This window comes from Molossus molossus, unplaced genomic scaffold (assembly GCF_014108415.1).
Source record: "Molossus molossus isolate mMolMol1 unplaced genomic scaffold, mMolMol1.p scaffold_m16_p_23, whole genome shotgun sequence".
Taxonomy (NCBI): Eukaryota; Metazoa; Chordata; class Mammalia; order Chiroptera; family Molossidae; genus Molossus; species Molossus molossus.
Genome location: NW_023425359.1, coordinates 3,520,298 through 3,538,557, shown reverse-complemented (window position 1 = coordinate 3,538,557; position 18,260 = coordinate 3,520,298). Strand labels below are relative to the sequence as shown.

The 18,260-nt window shown below is 46.6% G+C and overlaps 1 protein-coding gene across 1 annotated transcript in view; it reads right to left on the bottom strand.

Moving 5' to 3' along the window:
• The window catches only part of RYR2 (ryanodine receptor 2), a 450,374-nt gene that overhangs the window by 101,137 nt on the left and 330,977 nt on the right, over window positions 1-18,260 (bottom strand). Inside the window, exons 66-73 of the mRNA XM_036277752.1 lie at window positions 16,932-17,170; window positions 15,293-15,374; window positions 13,367-13,497; window positions 9,624-9,944; window positions 8,190-8,430; window positions 7,724-7,811; window positions 4,974-5,066; window positions 755-925 (exon numbers count right to left, since the gene is read on the bottom strand). Of these exons, the coding sequence (XP_036133645.1) occupies window positions 755-925; window positions 4,974-5,066; window positions 7,724-7,811; window positions 8,190-8,430; window positions 9,624-9,944; window positions 13,367-13,497; window positions 15,293-15,374; window positions 16,932-17,170 (1,366 nt within the window). The remainder of the gene's footprint in view (window positions 1-754; window positions 926-4,973; window positions 5,067-7,723; window positions 7,812-8,189; window positions 8,431-9,623; window positions 9,945-13,366; window positions 13,498-15,292; window positions 15,375-16,931; window positions 17,171-18,260) is intronic.

Sequence of the window (18,260 nt, the reverse complement as noted above, 5' to 3'; positions counted from 1 at the left end):
GAGCCCTGCGGCCTGCGCAGAAAACCACGTCATAAAGCAGTCACTGTAGACCAGCACTGGCAGAGCCCTGCGGCCTGCGCAGAAAACCACGTCATAAAGCAGTCACTGTAGACCAGCACTGGCAGAGTCCTGGGGCCTGCGCAGAAAACCACGTCATAAAGCGGTCACTGTAGACCAGCACTGGCAGAGTCCTGCGGCCTGCGCAGAAAACCACGTCATAAAGCGGTCACTGTAGACCAGCACTGGCAGAGTCCTGCGGCCTGCGCAGAAAACCACGTCATAAAGCGGTCACTGTAGACCAGCACTGGCAGAGCCCTGCGGCCTATGCAGAAAACCACGTCATAAAGCAGTCACTGTAGACCAGCACTGGCAGAGCCCTGGGGCCTGCGCAGAAAACCACGTCATAAAGCGGTCACTGTAGACCAGCACTGGCAGAGTCCTGCGGCCTGCGCAGAAAACCACGTCATAAAGCGGTCACTGTAGACCAGCACTGGCAGAGCCCTGCGGCCTATGCAGAAAACCACGTCATAAAGCAGTCACTGTAGACCAGCACTGGCAGAGCCCTGGGGCCTGTGCAGAAAACCACGTCATAAAGCGGTCACTGTAGACCAGCACTGGCAGAGCCCTGCGGCCTGCGCAGAAAACCACGTCATAAAGCGGTCACTGTAGACCAGCACTGGCAGAGCCCTGCGGCCTCCACACCCGCTCGGCCAGAGGCCGGACGCTGTCAGCCTGCCGTGAGCAGGGAACTCACCATACTAAAGCGACTCTTGGCCAGCGCGATGAGCTCCTGGTCTCCGGGGGCACAGATGTTCAGCCCGATGGGCAGCAGGCGCCGCAGCGCGGCCACAATGAGGGAGGTCTGCACGGAGTAGCGGTCTCCCTTCCGCCTCATCTTCTTCCTCTCCTGATCCGAAACAGCGGCCTGCGGGGCCAGGACAGGGGTCGGGGTCTGTCTGAGCCTTTTTAACCCGACAGGTTTCGTGTTGCTCCCCCCCTGCTGGCTGCTACTCTTGGGAATCCTACTGAGAACACTTTTTCTCTTTTCTTCTCATTTCAGTCCTACGCCCAGCTCCCAAGTCATTACAATTCACCGGTGTGCATTTCTACATAATTTTAGGAGTCTGCACACTGTAATTCTAGAGAAGCTTATGGATATATGAAACCTCCATGGGAATCTTAGACATTGTTTTATCATTTTCAACACGTAAGAAGAAAACTTAAAGAATAAATGGTGCACTGTTGTTTTGACAAACAACACACGCACACGTGTCTGTGTGCACTCACACGGCAACCATAAAACTATTGCAAAGTGTGTTCCCTTCTATGTGGTCTGCAGACTCGTCTTCCCATAGTCTTCACCCTGATCCAGTGGAAACAGACGTGATACACCGATTGGTGTAATGCAAATATCTGCGATTATCTCTGAGTGACCTGTTGACACCTGAGGACAGCCGTGCCAACTCAAGGGTCTCTCATGCTTTTGTTGAGGACTATGCTTGAGCCACAGGGTCACTCAAATGTCAGAGTCTAATTTCTACTGGGGAGTGAGTGTTCTTCTTTCCATTAAGAGGGTATGTTCCACTGTCAAAGTTAAAATGACTATCCACTTGCTTTGTGCATGTCGAGTTGCTTTGTAGCGATAAATCAAACACTGAAGATACTTTCATAGAAACGACATACTGTTTTGGGCTACTGAGAAAAAGCAGAAAAGGATTTAATATACAAGTAATTTACTTTCCCCAAAGAAGGCAAAATATAACACAATAGGATGTGGAAAGTTTTCCCTAAGTAGGGAAAGAATGGAATCATCTAACAGTAATGGCAGCCTATATATTATAATATGTTAATTATATATTATGATATATCACTACTTATATTGCATATGTTGATACTGTATCAAACCTATGAAATCTGAACCATAGCAATGAGAATCATATTCATCTGCCAAAGAGATGTACTTGTGCATGGGTTCCACTTTTACCTGTACCCATTTCTAAGAGATTATTTCAGTAAGTTTAGCAGAAAAAGCACAGTGAGTGATTATTTGTACTACTAAACTGATTAACCCATAAAATAATGAATCAGTGGTTTTAAAGGAGCTCTCTGCTAAAAGGAAACGTAATCACAGTGATAAAAATAATTACCCAAATGAGGAACCATCATCTTGAAAATTAAACAAATGAATACAAATTATGCAAACATGTTTCTGTCTGGTGATTTAGTTTCATCAAAACAATATTACTCAGTACATTGAAGTGTTTCACAGGTGTCGGAGTTTTCTTTGATTTTAACATGCAGAGTTCTTTTGATTTGTGGTTGTATAAGCAGAAGGAGTTTACATCTGATTTGATATTTATAAATATTTAAGTGACCATATAAGGAAAAAAATGTTGATCAACACTGAAGACAACTATAAACTGCTCAGTTTTGAGAACACGAGATAAACTAATTCCCTGAAACAATAACCCTGCTGTGTGTGCCACAGGAAATCTGTAAACGGGACTAGTCAGTGAGCCTCTCTGCACACTGGTGGTGCTGTCGTCCACGCTGGGACGAAGACGTGACACCTACAGCATCACGTATGCTCACGTTCGGCTACGGGCGGGTTTTGTTTGTTTATCTGGTGCCTGACTTGTCCTTGATGTGTACACAGAACCATGCACTGTGCCTTGCCCACAGAAGCGGCTCAGTAACGTGAGAACTGCTAGAACAATCAAATTTGCATAACATGCATGTTCAGTCTATTCCTTGACATCAGAATCAGAGAGGACTGTGCACTAGGCTGGTCAATTTGCAGGCATATGTAAGGAGGACAGTAGAACAAGCTGACCCCTCCCAGGTCAATCTAATTCAGGAGTCTGGGGAGCTGTCTGTCCTGTGACACCTCAGGCACAGGGTTGAGGTCTTGCCCCAGGAGGCCCTGAGCTCTGCATCTCTGCTCTCAGCTCTGCATGGGAACATCTCGCTGTTCATCAGTTTCAGAAGTGAGACCTAGGGCCACCCTCCTGGTGACCCTAAAGTGAACAGTACAGCTTTGGGGACAGCAGGGACTGGTCCCCTGACCACACCCCACTGCGGGCCGTTCCTCGCAGAGCACCTCGAGATGCTGAGCGGGCTGCAGTGAGCCTGCGGTGGCCAGAGGGGCTCTCAGCCTGCGCTGCACGCACAGCCCCCCGGTCCCTTAGCAACGCAGCACGTCGGTGTGTCCGTCGCCGCTGTTCGAACCAGAGACACTACATCTGGGGAAAAGTGTATCGCACTTAGGTAATGTAAAACTTCAGGCACATATGCAGGCTAAAGCAAAAACAGTAAAAATAAGGAAGGAAAGCACAACCACTGATTTCTAAATTATTTGTACATATTACTTGCTTTCTATCTTGTCCTGGAGTGTCAGCAGTCTTATAGTAGAAAAAATAAAAGGTTTGAGGAAAAATGGGGAGAAAATATTAAAATTAAGAGGCTCCTGTCCATTACTTTGCATTCTCCCCTTACAAGGGAGTAAATGTGCTGTTGCTCGACGCTGACAGGTGCCTCAGGCTGGTTCACGGAGTGGGTGGTGTGAGCTGTGCAGGGAGCACACCCACGTGACGAGGACAGGGTCGAGGGCAACGGCTGTGTTTAGGACAAGCAGACCACTGCTCTCGCGACCTCTATATGACTTGTCCTGGAATGACTGTCATCCCCCGGAGGAAGCCCTGCCTCTTCGGCCTTCTCTGGAAGTCATTAACTCTGGCCTGAACTGACAGAGCAGAAATTCACTAACAGCTTCCAGTTCAAACATCCATGACTATGTAACATCCAAGCAGGAGCTCCTGGAGGAGCACCCTGTCCGTCCTCAGCTCACCCAGACCACAGACCTCCCCCTCTGTGTGTTTCTGACTCACAGTCACCTGAGCAAGAACACATACCCGAGGTGCAAAGCTCCAGCCAGCTTTATCTCTGGTCCATGTGTAATCATGTCAAATGAACGGCATTTCAAGCTCCAGATAAGACTAGATATATTGAGGGATATTGGTCTCCTGTCCCAGAGTTACCACCAACACCAGCCAGAGGGCTGGTCACCTGGGGTCTGGTGCAGGTGCCCCTCCCACACAGCTCTCTTCCCAGAACTTGCCCAGTTGGGAGGGACAGTGTCCTTGGCCAGATGCCCACTGCCGTGCATCTCGGGCCACTGGGCAGCATACTTTCTGTGCCACCCATGTAATACACTCATTTTCTTATTCAGTGGTAATTCAGAGGTAAAGGCATACCTGTTAAAGTGTTTTGAAAGGAAGCTCCTCTCTTCCCCAACATGTCGATAGAGAACACACGGATCTAGGAGCTCTTCCTGTCCTCGGTGTGGGAACCCCGGATTCGGCCACGTGCTGCTCACACAGGCCGCTAACTAACTAGAGCTCTACTTGCTGGCACACGTCATGCACATACGTGTACTCTCAATGAATACAGTGCCTGTCACCCCCACCCCTCATCAGTGGTTCGCTCTCTGAGGTTTCAGTTACCAGTGGTTCACTGTGGGCTGAAAATATTAAATGGAAAATTCCAGGAATAAACAACTCAAAAGGTATGTTGCAAGACAGGGAGACCCTACTCAACATAACTCTTATTGTGGCATATTGTTATTCCTGTTCTATTTTATTATTGTTGTTGTTAATCTCATACTGTGCTTAATAAATTCAACTTTATCATACATATATTTGTAGAGGAAAAAAACATAATACATCCAGTGTCAGGTACTGTCCACGGTCCCAGGCATCCATGGGAGTCTTGGAGTGTACCCCCCGCAGATAAGGGGGACTAGTTATGTGCATATTATACTGACTGGCAATTGTGCAAGAGTGTGTGTGTGTGTGTGCGCGCACACAGTCAACAATATTACCAACTCTATCAAATCATAGTCACAAACCTTAACAAAAACCGACCCATTAAAGTCGCAGTAAGACATCTCTCCCCCTGAAACAGCGTGGAAATACCTTTGACATCTTTGACTTGGTGTCAGTGATGAGGAAAGACATGTTGTTGATTTCATTCTGGACGACAAAGTTCTGCTCTTCTCTTTTGAAATTCTGAGAAGTTGCAAAGGAAATTTCAGTTAAAATCACATAAATAAGAAGTCCATGTGATCAGAGGTTCCATAGGACCTAAAACTTTCTACAAAGACAAATATTAATATATAAGAGTTTCCAAGAAAGGGAACAAGTCTTTGTTGAGAATCAGTGGAGGTGCGTGGTTGGGGCGACAATTCTGGAAACTCGTTATAAACACCTATGTTTCGAAGGCGGGAGAACTAAGGTTCAGAAGTTTTAGGCAGCACAGACAGGCATCAGCCTCGGGAGAATGAGTCCTCAGACCCGCTTTAGCTGCGCAAGCTCCTCCTGTCTCCAGGGACCAACACGGACCTCCTGAAGGCAGGTGCACGGGGAAGGAACTTCCCATCCGGTCAGACACTGTATCTGCTTTTTCAAATTCCATAACATTCCTTCATTCGCTTTTAATTAGGGACAAGAAACACCGGCAAAGTGAAGTATTTGAGCAGTGGTAGTAAGAAAACAACACAGTATAAAAGCAGAAATAATCACAGTTCTAAAGAGAGGTTAACAATCTAAGGCCTTCTTTTATTAGATGAGCAAAACCCAAACTAAACATCTCCTAGTGAGCATCTGAAAATGCTAGTAAGTGATGAGTAAGCAAAGATTCGTGTGGAGAACAGTGGACAGACCACACCTTGACTTTCAGCCACTTACATTCCGATGTTACTATCAAAATAATACAGCTGTTCGTATAGTCTCACGTTTAAATACTTGAGGAAATATGTGTGTGTGTATGTGTGTATATGTGTGTGTGTGTATATATATAAAATATGACACATATTAAGAGGTTTGTGTTTAAATATACACATAAGATTCAAAAGTTCATATTAAGATTTTCTTCTTATTCTGGAAGGTATTATTCGATATTCATCTAAAAACCTACTGATCATGATAAATACTGTTATTCCAAAATTTTATTTTACATACAAACTTAGAGTTTCTTTGGTGTTTTAGTGATTGATAAAGTTGAAGGTTCTCAGTTCTTCAAAGAAAAATATGCAGCTTTTGGCTCTCTCAAGTGATTTATCCTGGGCTCTGGATTTTCAAATTTCCTTTAGAAATACCTGAATGATCTAATGCAGCGGTTCTCCATCTGTGGGTCGTGACCCCTTGGGGGTCGAACGACCCTTTCAGAGGGGTCGCCTAAGACCACTGGAAAACACACGTCTCCGATGGTCTCAGGGACGGAGACACGGCTCCTCTAGTCTCTCCAGGCGGGTGGCCCACACGCAGACACGCCCACAGACAACATGAGGACCTGTATTAAAGGGTCCCGGCACTAGGAAGGTTGAGAACCGCTGATCTAATGCATTCCCATAACATGAGTTACACAGGACAGGAAATCACTGACTTTTATTTAGAGGAGTATGATTTCCCATGACATCACAGAAAATACATGTTAATGAGAAGATACCAACTCACGTGTTAAAAATCCACTATTTCACATGATATTCTGTGCGATAGTATTTTTAATGTATGTCTTAATATACATTTTGGCATTAAGTTTAGCAGACTCCTCAAGGTAGGCAACAAATAATATTTACATACTGAATATTAAGCATAAAAATTTTATTTTTGGAAAATAGTGCACTTTCAAAGTAATCTGATATGTATAATAATTTGATGAAATAAACTGGGAAGACATCTCCGTGTTAATTTTTCTTCCTCAGAGCCTCCCATTCGCAAAGGACGTAACATTAACATTGACGCAGGATTGCTCAGCCTTTGCAGTCACTTGGGACAATAACAAGTGCTCACTCATATTCTGCCAAGTACTGAAAATCACAGATCACTGTGAAGTTCTTCTCAGGATTAGAATCTTTTTCAGATTTAAAAACAGACAGTTCCACTTGCAACATACAAAGCTGTGAAAAGTCACTAAAGATGCACTTGATAAGCTGCACCAACAGCACTGCCAGCTTTACTGTACTCTGACATGTGAGCAAAACAACATTCCTACGGAAACGTGTGTGAGGGCAGAGGAATGTACGCAGTGACACGCGTGCGTCTAAGGGCAATGCGAGCTGGTGTCGTGTTTCTCAAACTGAGGCCGGGCGCACCGGGCGATGCAGCGAGTGCAGCAGAGGCGGCTGGTGTCCCCCTGTCCACGTCACCCTGAGGTTCAGGGCAAACGTAAATCATGGATGGGGCATCATTAATTTTCTGAAGATAAATTACAAAGTTAAAAAGAAGGTTTATAGCCCTGGCCAGTTTGGCTCAGCGGTTAGAGCGTCGGCCTGTGGTCTGGAGAGACCCGGGTTCGGTTCCCGCTAAGGGCACGTACTTCGGTTGCAGTTTGTCCCCGGCCCTGGTTGGTCGTGCGGGTGGCAGCCACTCGATGTGTCCCTTCACATCGATGTCTCTCTCTCTCTCTCCCTTCCTCTCTCTCCCTCCCACTCTATCTGTACAAAAAATGGAAAAATATCCTCGGGTGAGGATAAAAAAAAAAAAAAAAAAAAAAAGGTTTATATTGTCTCACCCCCCCCTCCCCCAAGAAACCCCTCTCTCCTCACCAGTTAAGCGACTCCCAGCAGACAAGTCTGAGAACCACGAAGGGGCTGGGAAAGGGGGGACATTTTTGAAAGCCCCTACCACACTGCGACAGTAAGCACCGCCCACGATTCCTTACTCACGTGCGACTTCGACCAGTAGATGAACACCTCGGCCACCATGCGGAAGAGGTCCTCGGCTTCGGGGCTGGGCTCTTTCAGCCACTTTGCCCTGGATCAAAATGAATACGGTGGTTCCTTGGTTACCAATGTAAAGTTAAAGAAGTGACCCTCCCAAAGTCGAATCTGAAACCAAGAAACTTAGGGCGGCAGGTTTCACAGAGCACGTAAGGCCCAGGTCTGCAGCTGGGACATTTAGAACAATGCAGACGTCCAACTGTCCAACTGCTGACTATCCCAGCAAGCACGATGCTCAGGACTCTTTCTGATTGCTATTTCAGGGTGCTCCATGAAAAGAAGAACTTTTATGGAGACATTCGGTTACAAGAATCCTGAGCAAGCTGATGGCTCAGCGGTTAGTGAACGGAGCCTTCATTCAGGACACTGTGGACCCAGCAAGGTCACGATGGAATTAGAGGAATAAGTGTACCTGTTATAGTCCACAAATCTGATCAGGAGAGGATAGAAGGCGTAGAGGTCTCTGGCCAGTGTGGTGAACTCGTCCAGAATGAGGAGTTCAGCCTCGGACATGTCCCCCCTGGCCTCGGCCTTCAGATGGTCTTCCTCAGCCACCACCATCGCTGCCTTTTTCTTCAGTTTCTCCATTAACGGCAAGAAATGAGTTTTCAAGAGCTGAGGTTTCACTTTATTTATAATGGGCTGGGAAAACACTGTTTGAAGACAGACATTAATATTGTGCTCTGCATACACGTCCGTCACCCTAACACTAGGCTGTAATTACCACTGAAGCTCCATTGAAGCCCCTCCCCCCGCACATCTGCCCATCAGTCAGCCCCAGCCTCAGGGTCTAATCCAAACCAACTACTGAATTCCATGTGCTTCCTTGTTTTTAAAAAGGACTGACAACTAATTTAGAATAGAAAAATAAAAGATCTTCATTCACTTTGCAAATCACTTCTTTTCACACAAAAAAGAAAATTCCCCAAATGGAAAAGGTCCCCAGCCCTTTCCTTCGAAGAGATGCATTTGGTAAGTGTATGGACAACGTACAGTCCCCTCACCCACCTGTGCCCAGCCTGGCCCAGCAGCAGGGTTGGGTTACAACCACCACTCACTGCTCGTTCATTTAAGGATGGCTGTAGTTGTTAGCAATCGTTCTGAACGTGATTAGCACATTTTTAAAAGGATTTTTTCCCTAAAGACAACACATCTCCATTGAGGAAATGTATAAGAGAAATATTCAAATCAACCACAATTACCCTACCTAAATTAGTAAGACATTCACATATTTCTTTGGAGTTTTTATAAATAATTTCACAAATATATATATCTATATGCATTTCTGAATTCAATTTTTAAAATACTCTCCTTTTCACCTTCTATGATATTGTGGGCGTCTTCCAAGTCATGAAACACTACTGAAACCTTACTGTTTAAAGATGGCCAGTATTCTGCGAGGTGACGTGCCACCTAATTAACCACCCTCCAGCAGTGGGCATTTAAATTGCTTCTAATGATTCCACAGGAACAGGGCAGTGACTTCCGAGAGCATCTCTGCCCATCCTGCCCCACTCCTGGCCAGACAGGCTGCTGAGAACAGGCCATTTCAAAACCCAGTTGTATCTTCGTCTCTGTCTACAGAATCATTAGCGCTTACTGCTGTGCTTACTCACTGATCTCAGAGAGGTTGTCAAAAAGAAAAGTTACTTTAAAGTAGCGAGTATATGGAAAGTTAATGTCTGATGCTAGCTACGTTTAAAAAGAACAGGATGACAGCAATAACAATACTTGTTAGCACAGAAGAAAACATTAATAAAGAATGAGATAGAAAATGTCTAGTGTTATTTCACATCTTCTTGGAAATCAAGCGGCGTTAAGTGGTACGTTCCTTTCCCGCCCTTACCTGCTAGCCTCTTCATCCAGGCTCCCTCATCAATCCCCAAGTTGTTGTATATGATTTTCAGGATGTTCCCCAGCAGGGTGTTCATGTGCTCCGAGCTCAGGGCCGTGCAGCACATGTCGGCCCTCTCCGGGTTGTTTTCAGGCCCCTGCTCCCACCACCGGGACATGTAGCCACACAGCATGGGCAGGATGACTTCCATCACGTGCGGCATCTGCGTGTAGCGAACCCCCGACTCGGCGAGCTCCACAATCTCTTCCATGAGTTTCTCCAGAGATGGGATGTTGGGACAAACATCGTCCACATTAGCTGGTAGACTGAGAGCTAGAGGGCACAACGGAAATCACAGAACCATTTCATTCGGGCTTCAGGACAGCGTGCCACACGCTCCAGCCGCTCCAGCCGCTCCAGCCGGCCCTTCCCTCTCTCAGCAGCAAGGGCAGCCTTTCTCTCTTCCCCCCATTCCCATAGGACCCCCGCTCCCTTAAGATCAGAAACGATCATTCCTCCTGCCTCAGAGCAGACGAGAATATCAGCGTCGCTGCCCACAGCCCTCTGTCTGCTCCCACATTCACACCCGTCCCCATTTCAGAGGAAGCGGTTTGGAGGTCCCTGTTTAGGGTCCAACAGGGGCCTTGCGCGGGATGCAGCCTGTCCCCTCCATCACCTCTTCCCAGCAGCTGGACAAGCTCCGACCTCTGCTCACTCTTCCATCCACAGCAACGGAGGCCCAGCTCCCCCCTCACATTTCACATCCCTGACCGAGTTCCCCTTTCCCCAAGTGCCCCTCCTTCCTAACTTCCCTGCATTTGGTCCTTCAGGATGCTGCTGAGTTATCAGCCCCCTTCATCAGTCTGTTCTCCCTGCTGAACTTTAAAATGTGGTTTCCTTAGGGACCGGCCCTTAACTCTGTTTTTTCGGCAATGTTGGCGATTCCTAGGGCCCCCCCCCCCCGGCTACGAGCTAATCCCTCCCAAAGCCGGCTCTTAATTCTTGTGTGTCTAATACAGAATGTCTCAAAAGCAACTGAACCACAATGCTTCTAAATTTGAACCCGACTTTTGTCCTCTCCAACCCACCTCTTGAGCATGTACTCTGCTGGTGACATCATCCAGTCTGTCACCGGGCGGGAAACCTGGCAAGTCTAGGCTGTGTCGCTCCCTCCTAGGCACCCCAGCAGGATCCCCTGGTCTCTCTCATAACCAGGGCTCTGCTCCCTCACGCTGCTCCGAATCACACCCCGTCCTCGCTGCTGGCTCTTCCTTATTGCTGTCCTGGTGGGTTCTACTGTGCACACCTACTCCTGTCACCTTTTAAAGTCAACGAGAGGGCCTCTGCGCCGGCAAAGCCCCGCTCCTGGCCTGGCCTGGGAAGACCACCTCACTCCATGGCTTCCCACTCTCGTCTCAGCTTTGACTCCTTCCTCTCCCGGCTGGAAGCTCCCTCCACCTCGCACAGCCTGGGCACTCCTGAGTGCCAGCTTCAGTGCCCCAGCCTCCAGCTCACTGGTGCCCACTCCGGGACACCCCAGGGGCTCTAACTGCTGCTTGCGTCCCCGTGGTTCTTTATTCTGAATTCTGTCATGTGCATTTATCAGTCTCTCTGCCTCTACTGCAAGTGAAGGTCCCCCGGGAAGGAACCAGGCTTAGGCACTTGGTGACACCTCTCCCCCACCTGCCACAGTGTAATCCAAGTACTTGTTGAATGACTAAAGACGGATGGAATCAGCCCTGGCCGGTTTGGCTCAGCGGTTAGAGCGTCGGCCTGCGGTCCGGAGAGACCCGGGTTCGGTTCCCGCTAAGGGCACGTACCTCGGTTGCAGTTTGTCCCCGGCCCTGGTTGGTCGTGTGGGTGGCAGCCACTCGATGTGTCCCTTCACATCGATGTTTCTCTTCTCTCTCTCTGTTCCTCTCTCTCCCTTCCACTCTACCTGAACAAAGAATGGAAAAATGTCCTCGGGTGAGGATTAAAAAAAAAAAAAAAAAGAGGGATGGAATCAAACTCAATTCCTCTACTTTGTTATGCAAATGCTGTTATTCCTTACCTATAATGAAGATACAAATCCTTCATTCTTGATTCACAGCTAAACTACAAATGGATCAAAAATCCTAAATAAGGCACCTTAATGGTTACACAGATGATTAGTAATTCAAACTCAACCATGTTTTACTATTTATGAATGAATTGTGGAAATTTTGTAGAAAAATACTGCAGTCACACTTAACATATTTTTGTTTAACTTCCTGTTACAAGAAATTAGAATTATTAAGTAGGCAAATTAAATAACAAGGAATTGTTATATTTTAAACCAATCTTGCTGTGGTCCATGTGCTCAGTGATTAGATCATGGGCCCATGCATCGGAAGGTGGAGGGTTCAATTCCCAGTCAAAGGCATGTACCCGGATTGTTGGTCCTGGTTGGGGTACATGCGGGAGCCAACCAATCGATGTGTCTCTCTCACACTGATGTCTCTCTCACTTTCTCCTCCTTCCTCCCTCCCTTCCACTCTCTCTAAAAAAGTCAATAGAAAAAATATCGAGTTTTTTTAATAAACCCCCCCAACTTTTTTAATAAAAATATTCTTTATTTGATGAAATGCACTATTGCATCGGTGCGACCAGCTGCTCCAAGAGTACAGTCACGCAGAGAGAGGACCTCAGCACCCTCTGTCTCAGAAGCGAGGGCGCTCGTCTTAGAGGGGACAGAACGAACAAAACGCTGAGGGCCCTCGTGCGATGCTCAGGTCCTGGCAATTCTGTCGCGTTCCTTTGGATGGCTGATGAGAGGGATGACGTGCTTCTGCTTTGTTAACTACGCGTTACCCAACTCAATCCAAATCCCAGTGATAATGCTAAGAGGCTCTCGAAGGCCAGTCCCGGAAGTCACCGGCAGTGGTTCAGGCCTGGCCAGCGAGAGAAACGGCCTGTCTCCCAGAGAATGGTCAGATCTTCCCGAACGGAAAGTGACACGACGTGGAAGTACACACACAGCTCCTGTGCACACAGTCATGAAACCTCAGGGCGTACACTCTGGGGTCAGGTACAAAGTGAGGTCGGTGATTCACTGTTTCAGACTTATGTTTATAACTTCTGTAAATGATAAAAATTGTACATGGAATAAAACTGCCCCAATAGTGGAGACATTCTGGTGAACAAAGAAAAACAGAGGGGACAAACCCATAAATGTAATAAATAAGAATACCATACCCTTACCTATGAGATAACAATCAGAGATCCAAATGACTTATTTTTTCATATCTGCTGATTATTTTATTTTATCCTGAAGAACGTTCATTTGTCTGTGGCTCATTAAGTTAGAAGAAATTAAACTAATTTCCCTTCAGAAGCTCTACCGGAGTAGTACACAGCATTCCGAAAAATTCCAAATACTACCACACACGAACGAAGCACCTTGGGGACAGTGACCGGCAATGGCCTGTGAAAAATCACTGCAGGAGCCTGGCCGGTGTGGCTCAGTGGATGAGCGTCGACCCTGCACCAAGAGGTCGCTGGTTCGATGCCCAGTCAGGGCACATGCCCAGGTTGTGGGCCCGATCCCCAGTGGGGGGCGTGCAGGAGGCGGCTAATCAATGTTCTCGCTCATCAGTGTTTCTATCTCTCTCGCCCTCTCCCTTCCTCTCTCTCTAAAAAATCAGTAAAAGAACAAAAAAAATCACCACAGGAAAGTGCAGTGCTCGCCACTAAGTTTCGGCTTCAGGTCGCAAATGCTGCAGCGTCTGCGTTACCTGCTCGCTCCCGCGAAGACTTGGTATTGTAGATGGAGTAACTGTTGTGTTTGTTGAGATGAGTCTCCAGAAACGCCACGGGGAAGGCACCCGCAAAGGCCGCCAAGCATTCTCCCAACGCCGACCGCTGCCTACAGGGGGAGTGTTGTCATTTTATTTCTCCCAAGTGAAAAACTGAAGAAGTTACATTAAAATGGGCAAGTTTAACCTAAGAGGGATAACAGTGCTACTAACAGTATTAACCCTCCAATATAATTTCTATATTCTAAGTCATCATATGCTGTCAACAGCAAAGTCCCTGCCATTCCAGAAGCTAAATTATCTTTGAGCTAAAAAGAACTTAAAAACAATACAGACCAAAATGATAAGAAAACCCTGTAAATCCTCCAGTCCTAGATCTTTCTTTCTTTTTTTTTTCCCTTTTTTAACATAATGACCTACTAAAGAAGAATTCTTGCTATGTGAATAAATGGATTAATAAATGTTAAAAAAACAAAGTATGAATATTAATAACTAATACAATTTTCTGAAAATTTGCCATATTATAAGGACTATAAGGGACCTGTGAAGCATTAAGACATACAAATGCTAAAACTCATTACAACACTTTAAATCGATTCATCATTTCGAGGGAAGAAAGGCCTTTGTGGTCAAGGCCCCGCCACTGAGGAATCTCTCCTCCCCTTGGTCACTAACTGAGTACAAGGCTTTCCCAGCACACTGTGAAGACAGAGCAATGTGAGATTCTTTCAGCGTATGATGAACTCCCTAAATGACTTCATAGCATATATTTTAAGTCAACAACGTAAAGATTACGTAATTCTCATAACACTTAACATTAACAATGTCTGATTATCTAATGTTTTATTTAAAAATAACTGGGTATTTAGTCAGCTAGGAGAAAATGATCCTTCAAAAAATGGCACTGAATAAAACAGTTCAAATCAGACCTTAAATAACATTTCATTGTTAAAAATAATTTCGGAATCAAGAAATTACACAGATCGCAGGATTGATTCAAAGAGACCAGTCTCGATCTGATCCCTCACACCACCACCACTGTAGGAAAATCGCTCACTCTCCCTAACTTTGGCTTTCCTTACCTAAACACAGGGGTGCGGAATGGCACAGGCTCAGGTACATTGCATGGGTTCGAGACATATTTTAAAATAATGAGAAATAATTTATTTAAGAATTAAATAGGTTAAAATGTTTCATGTATGACTTCAAAGTTGGTACTTTATTCCCCTACATCTGATTGGACTAATCCATTCATTCATAATTCATGGAAGTTATTTAATAATTTACTTAAATTTTTTTATTCAAGTAGTAATTCTCAGGCCAACTCTGATTCATGTGTGCTGGTATTCTAAAAATATTTTTCTTTTAGATGACTTGTACTAAAATTACTGCACTTTTATTAGCGCTGTGTCACTTTTCATTTTTTAAAAAATACATTCTACTCATCTTCTAAATTTTATTTTTATACTTTCCCTGGTCATTTTATAATTGACCTGTATATAATGAGAAACTACACTAGCAGATTCCTTCATAAGTCTTATAAACACTCAAGTTAAAATGTTATATTAAATATAGTCTTTACCATGACTGGTTTACTTATTTTTCCATAACTTTGCTGTCTTTTACTATATCAACTCAAATTTATCTTAAAGATTGTCTAACTATTCCCAAATAATTCAATACATTAATCTGGTTGTTTAGTTTATAACTAAGAAAAAAGTTATAAAGTGAAGACTCTTTAGTTATAACACTTGAAACAGCTTTTTTTTTGGGGGGGAGGGTATGTGCCCCTAGCGGGGGCTGAACCCAGGACTCTCTGGTCCGCAGGCCAACTCTCCAACCGCTGAGCCAAACCGGCCAGGGATTGAAACAGCTTTAAGACAAAGTTAAATGTTAAAATCTTACCTTTCCACATAAATACTCTTGCTCGTTCCCAACGCATATAAGCTGGTCAGAATTCTGTAACAGGACACCTGTACATCGTCCACTATGGGAAAAAACAATCACACATGAAAAAATACTAATTCACACTTTGTCCTAAGAAAGTTTAGGCTAAAAACAGAATTCCACATTAAAAGCATACTAGTATTTTAACATTTGAAAGAAGCAATATAAGAACAAACAATATGTAAAATAAAATATTAAAAGCTTTTCTCAAACAAAATTATTTTCTTTCAGGAGCTTAAAACAGTTTAAAGACTTGTGCTGTGACTATTCAGAACATTATCTGGGACAATTTCTTTATCATGCTTTCTCTAGGTATAAGAAGAAAAGATTTCTCCAAGAATAAAATGAAACACAAGAGTAGCCGGGAGGACAGGTAGACTTTTGGCTCCTGTTCCCAAAGTACAAAGACAGTACCTTTTTGTATGTCTCAGTAACAAGCATGAAGATGCTACAGAGGACAGCGTAGTTATTTCTGAAATGACCCGCTATCCACAGTATAAGTGAACCACTTCGTCATTTCTGCAGCTGGAGAACCAAACAAAACCCGGTAGATGATCTATAGCCCAGGAAGATCTGTTTATAGGCAAGGAGATCTAAGAACCTTGACTGTCTAAATCCAACTCCACTACCATTTCCTGGAGGAAACACCTCGTTCTCCAGCCTGGTCTCAGGTCCACACAGCACCGCGGCGGTGCTCCTGCTGGTTGGAGTGCACGCCCGCAGCCAGTGCTGGTCATCCCGAGGCCCACGGTGGGCGACGCTGGGCGGCACTCACCTGGGGACCTGCCCGCGAGTCCCCGGCTGGGCTGCCGGCAAGCCTGCCAGAGAAGGTGCTCACAGCAGCACCAGGCAGGACGTGAGGGCAGGTCCTGTGCTCCTTTTCCCACATAACCCTGGGCATTCTCCGGATATTTTTAATGACTACAGCATTCTAGCCAAAAACACTGGTTAAATCCCCAATGAAAACAGACCGAAACTGTTAACAGAAGCTGCCTGGGCCGCCCTAGGGGACAGTTATTTGGACACAGACTTGGTCTTAGCAGCCTTCGGGAACAATCTGCCTCGACCCAGAAGTGACTCGAAACATTTCCCCGTGCATGTCCGTGGGCAGACTGCACTAGAAAGTGGCCATGGAAAGCGGCCCTGGCCGGTCTGGCTCAGCGGCTGGAGCGTCAGCCCGCAGACCAGAGAGTCCCGGGTTTGAGTGCGGTCAAGGGCAGGGACTTGCAGTTCAGTCCACGGCCCTGGCCAGGATCATGCGGGAGGCAACCAGTCGATGTGTCCCTCTCCCATCCACGTTTCTCTCTCTCTCCCCCTCCTGCTCTGTCTGAGAATAAATGGGAAAATATCCTCGGGTGAAGATATAAAAAAACAAAAAAGCAAGAGACTACACCGGAATACATCTGCGGAATGTGTGCTGGCGGTGGACCAGGCTGTCCCAGCCAGGGGCCCAGCTCCTGAGCCGGTTTCTGAAGCTCCCAGCCAACCTGGAACGCTCTGGCCCTGCAGCCCGTCACGCCTCGCCCGCCCAGCAGCCCGGGGGCTCCCCCGCGACTGCCTGTTTGCAAAGGGGGCTCTGAGCAGCAGGGTGACATACGTATCAGGTCTTCTCCGAACTGATGCTGGCCGATGTGCTCGAACAGTGAGGACAGCACGGGCAGCAGCGCCACCGTGGTGTAGTTGATGACCTGCGTGACCCCGCGGGGCTGGCTGCGGGAGTGGGTGAACTGGCCCTCCTTCAGGTTCTCCAGGGTCTTGCCCAGGTCCTCGGCCGCGCTGTCCAGAAACGCGCTGAGCGCGCCCTTCACGCTCTCCAGCCCCGTCTTCATGACCGTCCTGGGGGAGAGGAGCCCGCGGCAGGGCGGAGTGAGCGCCACCCGCGCCTGCTGCCCACGCAACACCCGCTCCGTCCGCACGCAGTCCCCACGCCCACGCCCACAACACGCCTGGCGTCTCAGCCTCACTGCGCTCAGTTCCCACCTGTCACCCAGGGAGGGCCTCGGCAGAGGGCGGGCGGGTGTCCCGCGGTCCCAGTGGAGGGGTCTGCTCTAACCAACCAAACGCTCAGGAGCCCTGCAGCCAGTCCCAGCGGAAGGACAACGTTTCCCGAGGCCATGGCCGTGCAGGAAACATTCAACGGCAGCTAAACCAAGTCACCGAGTGACCTAGACGTCCTGGGCTTCCCGGGAGCACTCAGCCCCTCCCTGAGCATCGCGGGCTCAGGTCCCGCAGGATCAGGCCCCGCAGCAGGGACTCTCCTGGCCACTATTTCTAGTAAGAATGGAGGTGCATGATGACATCTTTCTTCATTATCATACAAAACACCTCAAATCAGGTTTTAAACACAAACATGGATAATCCGAGAGTATGGTGGAATCCTCTCTATAAGAGATGTTCAGAAACTTCCCTTTAGATTTAGCCTCAATAATGAATGTAGTGTGTGGCTGAAGGGCTGAGTCACCCAGCTAACTGGGCTGACCGTGGATTCAGTGCACATGCTGGGTTTTTGGTGAGCTGACAGCAGGGCAGAGGGGAGGGGCACAGACCAGGGGCTGGCTGACGCCGCACTCACTATGCAGTCTTAAGCTTCACTCCACTCCTCTGTAACCTGAGAGTAAACCCTCCTGTTTCCTAGAAAGCTAAATGTCATTACTATCTGGGAGCCCAGCACCACGCCTTGACGCTACGGGACTCACAGAACGCTCCCAGCCCAGCCCATTACACCCTGAGCTGCTGCAGAAATTACTTCAAATTCACGTAACAATTTGAATATGATCACAAAAAATAATAAAATGCCCTTTTATTAGTAATTTACAAAAGGTTTTCTTTTCACCTAAAGTCTTTATTACAATTCCAAAGAATAAAATCAAGACAGCAGGCCCATTTTAAAATTCTCTAATATCATTATTACACTCACTGATTGAGA